The sequence below is a fragment of the Mustelus asterias genome, chromosome 25, assembly GCF_964213995.1.
Source record: "Mustelus asterias chromosome 25, sMusAst1.hap1.1, whole genome shotgun sequence".
Taxonomy (NCBI): Eukaryota; Metazoa; Chordata; class Chondrichthyes; order Carcharhiniformes; family Triakidae; genus Mustelus; species Mustelus asterias.
In genome coordinates, this window is record NC_135825.1 from 36,167,511 (window position 1) to 36,179,903 (window position 12,393).

Consider the following 12,393-nt stretch of genomic DNA (forward strand, 5'->3'; position numbering starts at 1 on the left):
CTCCCTGTTGTAGGTCAAGTTCAGGCGAGATGCAGTGCGTAAGAAGTTATGGAGGTTTGTGTCATGGTCCTGCTGATCATGGCCGCAGATGGTGACATTATCTAGGTACGGGAAGGTAGCCCGCAGCCTGTTCTGGTCCACCATTCGGTCCATAGCACGCTGGAAGACCAAGACCCCATTGGTGACACCAAAGGGAACCCTAAGAAAATGATACAAACGACCATCCGCCCCAAAGGCCGTGTATTGTCGGTCCTCTGGGCGAATGGGGAGTTGGTGGTAGGCGGACCTGAGGTCTATGATGGAGAACACCCGGTACTGCGCAATCTGATTGACCATATCTGATATGCGCGGGAGAGGATACGTATCCAGCTGCGTATATCGGTTAATGGTCTGACTGTAATCAATGACCATCCGGGGTTTGTTCCCGCTCTTGACCACCACAACCTGTGCTCTCCACGGACTAACACTGGGCTGTATGATCCCTTCTTTGAGGAGTCGCTGAACCTCAGATCTGATGAAGATCCAATCCTCAGTGCTGTAACGTCTACTTTTAGTAGCGATGGGCTTGCAGCCTGGTACCAGATTCTGAAATAAAGAGGGTGTGGTGATCTTTAACGTAGAAAGATTGCAGGCGGGGCGTGTTGGGCAATTTGGAGACTGCAGCTGTTCTCCCACTGCCAGCGAAGGGAGTGGCCCACCGTACTGTAGGATCACACTCCTCAAGTGGACCATGAAGTTTAGTCCGAGAAGGATTGGTGCGCAAAGATACGGCAACACAAGGAGCTTGAAACGCTCGTAAATTGTGCCTTGTACTTTCAAGGTTACCACACAACTCCCTAGCACGGCGACAGACCGGGACCTTGATGCCATAGAGATTGTCTGTTTGGCAGGTTGAATCTGGAGTCCACACCTCTTCACAGTGTCTGGGTGGATAAAGCTCTCAGTGCTCCCGCTGTCAAACAGACAATAAAGCACATGATTGTTTACCTGGATATCTATCATTGAACGATCAAGCCTGTGAGGCTTAGCCTGGTCCAGGATGATCGACGCCACCGTTGGTCCATGAACGTCACTGCAGGCAGCTGAAGTCGATGCTGAGCACCCCTGCTGGTCGCTCGTGATCATCGTCGACCAACATGGCCGCCCCCATGAATCACACATGGGTGAGGGCGCCAAACTCAGCGACCCGTGGTGGTCATACTTCTCCGACTCCGTCGACCGCAATGGCGTCGTCCTGGACTCGCACGTGGACGAACCCCGCGAGGACTTCGACGACGATGGTGATGATCCCAGCTCCGAAGAGTCGCAGGCCGCACTGCCGTTCCTGGGCTTCGATCTGCACACCTTTGCATAATGCCCTTTTTTACCGCATGCGGTGCAGATTACCGCTTTAGCGGGACACTTTTGTCGGGTATGTTTTGCTCCTCCGCAGAAATAGCACCGCGGGCCGCATGGGGCTGCAGCCATCGTCTGGCCCACATGGGAGCACGCTATAACACTGCACTTCAAGCCCGAGGGGCGAGGAGGGATTTGCGACTGCTCCTGCCACGTTGTCTCCACGTGGTCCTCTGGATATAAGACTAAGCTCTTCGACGCCGACTCGAGCATTTCAGCTAATTCGATGGCCTGGGTAAGGTTGAGATTACCCTTTTCTAGCAGTTTGAGACGGATGTATTAAGACCCGACCCCGGCCACAAACGCATCTCGGGCGAGGTCGTACATGCTCTGCTCAGCCGACACAGCTTTGCAGTCACAGCCCCTGGCTAGCTGTAAGAGCTCATTGGCGTAGTCCTCCATGGTTTCGCCCGACTGCCGATGTCGTGTAGCGAGGAGGTAACGAGCGTGGATCTCGTTAGGAGGTTTTGTATAGCGCTTCTTTAGAAGCTCGAGGGCCCTAGGGTAAGTGGTGGCCGCACGGATCGTGAGGTAGACAGTGTCGCTTACCCTCGCATGGAGGACCCGGAGTCTGTCATCATCTGTGGTGACCGCTGCGGAGGCTGCTAGGTAATCTTCAAAAGACTTCAGCCAGTGGTCGAAAGTGTCAGAAGCGCCCACCGCAAGTGGATCTAGCGTCAGACGTTCTGGCTTGAGGATTTGCTCCATACTCTCCTTTCTTTCTTTTCTTCCGTCGAGAGTTTAATTTTAGTTAATAAAATTGATGCACATCAATTGGACACGAGGCTCGAAGCTTCAGTAAAAGAAGGCTTTTATTAACTAACAACGAAGCTATCAGAACTTTAACACACTATCCCAGACTGAAGGGGTCCCGTCCGAGCAGGGAGTCTTATACCTCTCCCAGGAGGTGGAGCCCGACTGGGATGTGCCACAACAGTAACGAACACAGGTGTAACAATCCCACCCTAACCCAACAGCAACATTAGTACAATCCCACAGTAACCTATATACATTCCTGTAGTACTGGCCAGCCCTGGCTCAGTACTATCCAGTGGGAACCAACGATAGTTCACCACAAGCCTGAAGCCAGGATTTCCCAGTCCTACCTGCAGCCGGGATTTCCCAGTCCTACCTGCAGCCAGGATTTCCCAGTCCCGCCTGAAGCCAGGATTTCCCAGTCCTACCTGCAGCCGGGATTTCCCAGTCCCACCTGCAGCCAGGATTTCCTAGTCCCGCTGAAAGTCAGTGAACTTTTAACTTCCTCTCCAAATTTTCCATTCCCGTCTGCAACCAGTTCCACGATGGGCAGGACCAGAAAAATCCCATAGAATGGTTAGCAAAGATGGAGGCATTTTCTGTGCTGCTACTCTGAAGGAATAATTCACCTTCTGTCAGTCTCCTACAATTATACCGAAGCCCTGAAGTCCTTTTGAAATAATGATCCAATTCCCTTTTGAAAATCTCGATTGAGGCAGTGCATTCCAAATATCCTAATCATTTTTTGCATAAAGAAGCTCTTCCTCATGTTGCTATTGTTACTTTTGTCAACGAACTTTAAGTTGTGCCCTTTGGTTCTTGATCCTTCTACTAATGGGAATTTCCCTAACTGCTCTTTCCAGATCCCTCATGATTTTGAATATGCCGATCAAATCTCCTCTCTTCATCTATTCTCCAAGAACACTCCCAACTTCTCCAATCTTTTTACATAACTGTAGTTTCCCAACCCTGAAATCATCCTTGTGAATCTTTTCTGTACCTCGCTAATGCCTTCACATCTTTCCTAAAGTGTAGTGTCCAGAGCTAGGTGTATTGCTCCTGTTGAGGCCACACCAGGGTTTTTATGCAGATTTAACCTTGTTTTTGTACTCTATTGATAAACCCAGGATGCCATCTGCTTTATGAACCGCATTCTCAACCGTCCTGTCACCTAAAATGATTTATGCACGTAAACACTCAGGTTCCCCCGCTCCTGCACCCCCTTCAGTATTGCACTTATTATTTTATTTGTCTCTATGCTCTTCCAACTAAAGTGAATCATATCAGATTTCCCTGTATCGAATATCATCTCCCACTAGTCCACCCATTCAACCAACCTGGCTATGTCCTTTGGAAGTTTTACATTATCTTCACAGTTCACAATACTTCCAAGTCTTGTATCTTCAAATTTTGAAATTGTGCTCTGTACACCTAGATCTAGGTCATTAACATATATTAGGAAGAGCAGGAATTTTAACACTGATCCCTGCGGAACTCGACTTCAAACCTTCCTGCAGTCTGAAACAAAACAACCATTCACCATAACTGTTTCCTACCGCTCAGCCAATTTTGTATCCACGTTGCTGGTGTGCCCTTTATTTCATGAGCTGTAACTTTGCTCACAGGTCTGCTGTGTGGTACGTTAGCAAATACCAATTGGAACTCCATGTACACACAATCAACAGCATTACCCTCATCAATCCTCTCTGTCACTTCATCAAACTGTTCAAGCAAATTAGTTAAACATGGTTTGCTATGAACAAATCCATGTTGGCTGTCTTTAATTAGCCCAGGTAATTATTAATTTTGTTTTGAGTTATTATTTCTCAAAGCTTTGTTGTCATTTAAATACATGTACCTTTCATCATTCTCCTGTGAGAATGATGTACGTGGACTATGCCAGACCTTAAAGACAAATGCTGTAGAAGAAAGGATCTGAAACATGGGTCATCACCATGCATGCTAGTCTCAGTGGGTGAGTGTAAAATGGAAAATCAATGAGAATTGAGTGAAATGAAGCTCAGAAGGCTGAAGTGGGACCCATCAAGAAGGGTGAAAACCAAGGAATTGGTTTAAGTCATAGAATCATAGAATCCCTACAGTGCAGAAGGAGGCCATTCGGCCCATCGAGTCTGCACCGACCACAATCCCACCCAGGCCCTACCCCCACATATTTACCCGCTAATCCCTCTAACCTACGCATCTCAGGACTCTAAGGGGCAATTTTTAACCTGGCCAATCAACCTAACCTGCACATTGTCCTCAGATATTGAGGTCAATTTTAGTTTGTGAATTTATTTATTTATTATTCATTTGAAGGACATGGGCGTCTCTGGCTGGCCAGCATTTATTGCCCATCCCCACTTGCCCCTGAGAAGGTGAGCTGCCATCTTGAAATGGTGCAGCCCACGTGTTGTGGGTTGCGATTGATACAACTGAATGGCTTGCTAGGCCATTTCAGAGGCCAATTAAGAGTCAACCACATTGTTGTGGCTCTGGAATCACATGTAGCCAGACCAGGTAAGGATGGCAGATTTCCTTCCCGAAAGGACATTAGTGAACGACATGGGTTTTTCCGACAATCGTTTCATGGCCATCAGTAGATTCTTAACTCCAGAAATATTTTATTGAATTCTAATTCCACCATCTGCCATAGTGAGATTTGAACCTGGGTCCCTAGAACATTAACTAAGTTTCTATATTAATAGTCTATCAATAATACCACTAGGCCATTGCCTCCTCATTTTGTATTGGTTGGGTTGTGAAGGGGTGATGGGGCAGCAAAAAAGTATGCCATAGGGTGCTTGGTACCATACCTTTCTGTTGGCAGCTAGGCATCAATATTTCTGGCAGCTAATGGTTAGTAAATGTTCAGGTAGATCTTATGGTGACATGGGCATCCACCAGTGCAAATGAGATCTTCTGCCATTTCCTCCGCATAATCTTGTTAGATCAGCATGGCAGCTGGCAGGTGCAATTCTTGCAAGTTACAGATAATTGGGCCTCTTTTTATAATCTCCTATTGCTTATCCTGGGCTATATACTCCATAATAACAAATTCTCTATTTTCCAATAATCACAATCTGAAATATTTAAATACACCAAAAACAAAACAGGTTTGGTGGAGAAAGTGGGGCAGTGAGATTAGTTTTGATTCTTCTTGCAAAGAGCCAACCAAGATATTATAGAAACATAGAAACTAGAAGCAGGAGTAGGCCATTTGGACCTTCGAGCCTGCTCCGCCATTCATTATGATCATGGCCGATCATCAAATTCAATATCCTGACTCCCCCCATGTCCCTTGATTCCTTTAGCCCCAGGAGCTATATCTAATTTTTGCTTACAAAACACACAACATTTTTCCCTCAACTACTTTCTGTGGTGACTTCCACAGATTCACCACTCTCTGGGTGAAGAAATTTCTCCTCACCTCAGTTCTTATTCTCAAACTATGACCACGAGTTCTGGACTCTCTCACCATCAGGAACATTCTTTTTGAATGTACCCTGCCTAATCCTATTAGAATTTTATTAGTTTCTATGCGATCCCCTTGAGTTCCCCTATGAGACCCATTCATTATAGGTCAAATAACCTCCTCCTGATTTCAGTTGCTTTATGTCCTTAGATAATAAGGGCCTTTTCCAACACTCTCATTAAGTGCAGTAGAATGATTGCAAATTAGGCCAGGACTCAGGTATACCAGGTCTGGCCTTGTATCAGCCTTGATAACCATACAAGGGACATGTTTTTCACCAGACCCAGGCAAGGCTATTGACAGAAGAAGAGCAACCAGGAATACGAACCCTCAATTTGACACGAATGTGAATCTTTGGCCTTTGAACAACTGCATAGATAATTGGTGTCGATAATTCCAATAAAGTTAGGAGTTGTGGACTGTGAAATGATGCTTGTGCAGTCCATTGGGCTTAAGGTTAATCTCATATGCCAGAATTTTACCGCCTCGCCTGCCCAAGGCTCATAAGATCCTGCCCGAGGCCAACAGAGAACGCCATTCTGCGAGCCTCGCCCGCCCTTATTCTGGGGCAGGCGAGGCTGTAAAATTCCAGCCATAACCAGCATTCTAGGAGGCTAGAGCTGGATGGTTTCTAGTTGTATCCTTTGCAAAGAAGAATGAGGAGGCAGGGGTGACAGCTTTTCAAGGGACACTTTCTAACTTGACATTCTTCTGTCACAGCTTGCAACTTGATTTAGTGACTGGAAACCCTTGATGTGCCCCTGTTACCATCTATCCATGACATTAGTATACACAGAACTAAAAAACCAAATCCTTGCAAATCCATCAGTCTCAGAGGCGAACGTCCCCTGATCACACATTCCAGAATTTCCACACAATGCATCTTTCACAGAATCAACCCTTAAAGAGGCTTCAGCTCACAATTCTTTCTTTCAAAGCGATGATTTCCTCCTCTTCTTTCTTTCTGTTCTCAAAGTGGACCTCAATTAAGGTCTGCAATTCCAATAGATCCTTCTCCATACGTTTTCGATGGATGTCCTGGAAAATAGATGGCCATATGAGTGAGCTTCATCACATTTGATGATCTTTCAAATTTCTGAAGATATAAGACACAGACAGCTCTGCAATTTCGCCCGAGACAAGTTGAGCAATAGAGGAAAAACCGGGTTTATTTTGGCACTCAGACTTGAGTTAGCTAGTCACATCCAGGGTTATATTACAAATGTCACAAGTGGCCTCAGGGCACTCCATCATCCAGAGGTAAACCCGTGCTTGGAATTTCCCTGTGGAAGTGCTGGAAAACAAGTACATTGGTCTTTGATGTTATGGCCCCACTGGGAGTTGGTTAGCTCAGTTGGCTGGACAGCTGGTTAATAATGCAGAGCAAAGTCAACAGCGTGGATTCAATTCCCAAACTTTCCCCTTGCCTGAGGTATGACAATCCTCAGGTTAAATCACCACCAGTCAGCTCTCCCCCTCAAAGGAGTTAGCCTATGGTCATCTGGAACAATGGTGACTTTACCCACTGGTAAAATATCAGAGCCGTATGCAAACATTTCTAAGTGTAGCTACAGGCAAACTATTTTCAGTAGTACAAGAATCTAGAATAAAAATGATAATCTTAAAATTAGAGCTAGGCCATTAAGGGGTAAGAGCGCAAAGCATTTTTCTACACACAAGGTGTGGAAATCAGCGACACTCACGTTTGTAAAATTATTTTTTGAACAATCACAAATTCCTCCCTAAAAAGGATGCTGCATCAATTGGACTTTGCAAGACCGAGAAAAATTGATTTATGTGAGGTAAGGGATGGAGCAAAACTGAGTCATTGAAGTTGATGTACAGATCAATCATAAGACCATAAGACCATAAGACATAGGAGCGGAAGTAAGGCCATTCGGCCCATCGAGTCCACTCCACCATTCAATCATGGTTGATTTCAACTCCATTTACCCGCTCTCTCCCCATAGCCCTTAATTCCTCGAGAAATCAAGAATTTATCAATTTCTGTCTTGAAGACGCTCAACGTCTCGGCCTCCACAGCCCTCTGTGGCAATGAATTCCACAGACCCACCACTCTCTGGCTGAAGAAATTTCTCCTCATCTCTGTTCTAAAGTGACTCCCTTTTATTCTAAGGCTGTGCCCCCGCGTCCTAGTCTCCCCTGTTAATGGAAACAACTTCCCTACGTCCATCCTATCTAAGCCGTTCATTATCTTGTAAGTTTCTATCAGATCTCCCCTCAACCTCCTAAACTCCAATGAATATAATCCCACGATCCTCAGACGTTCATCGTATGTCAGGCCTACCATTCCTGGGATCATCCGTGTGAATCTCCGCTGGACCCGCTCCAGTGCCAGTATGTCCTTCCTGAGGTGTGGGGCCCAAAATTGCTCACAGTACTCCAAATGGGGCCTAACCAGTGCTTTATAAAGCCTCAGAAGTACATCCCTGCTTTTGTATTCCAAGCCTCTTGAGATAAATGACAACATTACATTTGCTTTCTTAATTACGGACTCAACCTGCAAGTTTACCTTTAGAGAATCCTGGACTAGGACTCCCAAGTCCCTTTGCACTTTAGCATTATGAATTTTGTCACCGTTTAGAAAATAGTCCATGCCTCTATTCTTTTTTCCAAAGTGTACGACCTCGCACTTGCCCACGTTGAATTTCATCAGCCACTTCTTGGACCACTCTCCTAAACTGTCTAAATCTTTCTGCAGCCTCCCCACCTCCTCAATACTACCTGCCCCTCCACCTATCTTTGTATCATCGGCAAACTTGGCCAGAATGCTCCCAGTCCCGTCATCTAGATCGTTAATATATAAAGAGAACAGCTGTGGCCCCAACACTGAACCCTGCGGGACACCACTTGTCACCGGTTGCCATTCTGAGAAAGAACCTTTTATCCCAACTCTCTGCCTTCTGTCTGACAGCCAATTGTCAATCCATGTTAGTACCTTGCCTCGAATACCATGGGCCCTTATTTTACTCAGCAGTCTCCCGTGAGGCACCTTGTCAAAGGCCTTTTGGAAGTCAAGATAGATAACATCCATTGGCTCTCCTTGGTCTAACCTATTTGTTATCTCTTCAAAGAACTCTAACAGGTTTGTCAGGCACGACCTCCCCTTACTAAATCCATGCTGACTTGTCTTAATCCGACCCTGCACTTCCAAGAATTTAGAAATCTCATCCTTAACGATGGATTCTAGAATTTTGCCAACAACTGAGGTTAGGCTAATTGGCCTATAATTTTCCATCTTTTTTCTTGTTCCCTTCTTGAACAGTGGGGTTACAACAGCGATTTTCCAATCCTCTGGGACTTTCCCTGACTCCAGTGACTTTTGAAAGATCATAACTAACGCCTCCACTATTTCTTCAGCTATCTCCTTTAGAACTCTAGGATGTAGCCCATCTGGGCCCGGAGATTTATCAATTTTCAGACCTTTTAGTTTCTCTAGCACTTTCTCCTTTGTGATGGCAACCATATTCAACTCTGCCCCCTGACTTTCCTGAATTGTTGGGATATTACTCATGTCTTCTACTGTGAAGACTGACGCAAAGTACTTATTAAGTTCCTCAGCTATTTCCTTGTCTCCCATCACTAGATTACCAGCGTCATTTTGGAGCGGCCCAATGTCTACTTTTGCCTCCCGTTTGTTTTTAATGTATTTAAAGAAACTTTTACTATCATTCCTAATGTTACTGGCTAGCCTACCTTCATATTTGATCCTCTCCTTCCTTATTTCTCTCTTTGTTATCCTCTGTTTGTTTTTATAGCCTTCCCAATCTTCTGACTTCCCACTACTCTTTGCCACATTATAGGCTCTCTCTTTTGCCTTGATGCATTCCCTGACTTCCTTTGTCAGCCATGGCTGCCTAATCCCCCCTCTGATAACCTTTCTTTTGTTTGGGATGAACCTCTGCACTGTGTCCTCAATTACTCCCAGAAACTCCTGCCATTGCTGTTCTACTGTCTTTCCCATTAGGCTCTGCTTCCAGTCGATTTTTGTCAGTTCCTCCCTCATGCGCCTGTAATTACCTTTATTTAACTGTAGAACCTTCACATCTGATTCTGCCTTCCTTCTTTCAAATTGCAGACTGAATTCTACCATATTATGATCACTGCTTCCTAAGTGTTCCCTTACTTTAAGATCTTTTATCACGTCTGGCTCATTACATAACACTAAGTCCAGAATAGCCTGTTCCCTCGTGGGCTCCATCACAAGCTGTTCCAAAAAGCCATCCTGTAAACATTCAATGAATTCCCTTTCTTTGGGTCCACTGGCAACATTATTTACCCAGTCCACCTGCATATTGAAATCCCCCATGATCACTGTGACCTTGCCTTTCTGACATGCCCTTTCTATTTCGTGGTGCATTTTGTGCCCCTGGTCCTGACCACTGTCAGGAGGCCTGTACATAACTCCCATTATGGTTTTTTTGCCTTTGTGGTTCCTCAACTCTACCCACATGATCTGAATGAATTACAGAACAGGCTTGAGGGGCTGAATAGCCAACTCATTTTCCTATGCCCATTTTATTTCATTCATTCATGGGATGTGGGCATCGTTGGCTGGGCCAGCACTTATTGCCCACCTCAGAGGGCATTTAAGAGTCAATCACGTTGCTGTGGATTTGGAGTCACTTGTCGGCCAGACTGGGTAAGGACGACAGATTTCCTTCCCTAAAGGGCATTATAAATAACAAGATGGTGAACCAACACCAAGGAAATGAGATTTTCGAGAAAGAATGTGAAATAAGGGACAAGAAAAAATCTTTAAAAATTAAATATGAAACATTCTTCACTCAGAATAACAAGAAAATGAATTGGCACTTTGGAATCTTACGTCAAAGTCGACTCTTTCTCCATCTGGGATTTTAGGTGGCACAAGGTTGGGCATGAAAAGTCTACAAAAAACAAAAAAAAGATAGTTTCGATCAAATAAAGTCATAGAACCATACAGTGCAGAAGAGGCCCTTCGGCCCATCAAGTCTGCATCTGACCTCCCACCTAATCCCATTTACCAGCACTTGGCCCAAAAGCCTTGAATGTTATGATGTGCCAAGAGCTCATTCAGGTACTTTTTAAAGGATGTGAGGCAACCCATCTCTACCACCCTCCGAGGAAATGCATTCCAGACTGTCACCACCCTGAGTAAAAATGTTTTTCCTCACATTCCCCCTTGTGTCACCTTGTGACTGACCCAAGCCTTTCCAACGTCTGTTCATAACTTAAATGTTTCATTCTAGGCAGCATCCCGGTGGATCTGCGCTGCACCCCATCCGGTGCAATCACATCCTTCCGATAATATAGCGACCAGAACTGCACACAGTACTCCAGCTGTGGCCTCACCAAAGTTCTGTAGAGCGAAAAGTTCCCTGCTTTTGTAATCTATGCCTTGAATGATAAAGGCAAATATCCCATATGCCTTTTTCACTACTCTATTAACATGCCCTTCCGCCTTCAGAGATATTTGGACAAGCATACCGAGGTCCATAGTCGCGTTCCTCAGGGATCAGTGCTGGGACCTTTGCTGTTTGTAATATGTATAAATGATTTGGAGGAAAATGTAACTGGATTGATGAGTAAGTTTGCGGAAGACACAAAGGTTGGTGGATTTGCAGATGGCGATGAGGACCATCAGAGGATCAAGCAGGATATAGATCAGTTGGAGACTTGGGCGGAGAGGTGGCAGATGGAGTATAATCCAGACAAAAGTGAGGTAATGCATTTTGGAAGATCTAATACAAATAGGAAATATACAGTAAATGGCAGAACCCTTAAGAGTATTGATAGGCAAAGGGATCTGGGTGTACAGGTACACAGGTCACTGAAAGTGGCAATGCAGGTGGAGAAGGTAGTCAAGAAGGCATACGGCATGATTGCCTTCATCGGCCGGGGCATTGAGTTTAAAAATTGGCAAGTCATGTTGCAGCTTTATAGAACCTTAGTTAGGCTGCATTTGGAATATAGTGTTCAATTCTGGTCGCCACACTACCAGAAGGATGTGGAGGTTTTGGAGAGGGTACAGAAAAGATTTACCAGAATGTTGCCTGGTATGGAGGGCATCAGCTATGAGGAGAGGTTGGAGAAACTTGGTTTGTTCTCACTGGAACAACGGAGGTTGAGGGGTGACCTAATAGAAGTCTATAAGATTATGAGAGGCATGGACAGAGTGGATAGTCAGAAGCTTTTTCCCAGGGTAGAAGCGTCAATTACTAGGGGGCACAGGTTTAAGGTGTGAGGGGCAAGGTTTAAAGGAGATGTACGAGGCAGATGTTTTACACAGAGAGTGGTGGGTGCCTGGAATTTGTTGCCGGGGGAGGTAGTGGAAGCAGATACGATAGTGACTTTTCAGGGGTGTCTTGACAAATACATGAATAGGATGGGAATAGAGGGATACGGTCCCTCTAAGTCGGGTAGCATGGTCGGTGGAAGCTTGGAGGGCTAAAGTGCCTGTTCTTGTGCTGTAATTTTCTTTGTTCTTTGCTCTTTGTCCCTCTGTTCCACAGAACTTCCTAGTGTCATGTCGTGAGCAACATGTGTTGCTCACATAGTCCCTCAGGCCAATTGTTGAGGATACATTTGAAAAGGAAAAGTATCTCAACTGTACTTTTAGGTTTTTATTCCAGCTATTTTCCCTCAGGTTTCCTGCCTTCCTGATCATTTCCATAAACATTCATTCCCTCAACTGACCATTGCCTGTCCCAAGTATATAGCAAGACCAGGGATTAAAGAGAAGACCTGTGTTACTGTATTTTGTC

General features: G+C 45.2%; 1 protein-coding gene across 1 annotated transcript in view; it reads right to left on the reverse strand.

The window, feature by feature from the left end:
- The window catches only part of tnnt2a (troponin T type 2a (cardiac)), a 49,496-nt gene that overhangs the window by 18,618 nt on the left and 18,485 nt on the right, over nucleotides 1–12,393 (reverse strand). Inside the window, exons 6-7 of the mRNA XM_078197954.1 lie at nucleotides 10,476–10,536; nucleotides 6,548–6,664 (exon numbers count right to left, since the gene is read on the reverse strand). Of these exons, the coding sequence (XP_078054080.1) occupies nucleotides 6,548–6,664; nucleotides 10,476–10,529 (171 nt within the window). The 5' untranslated portion in view covers nucleotides 10,530–10,536. The remainder of the gene's footprint in view (nucleotides 1–6,547; nucleotides 6,665–10,475; nucleotides 10,537–12,393) is intronic.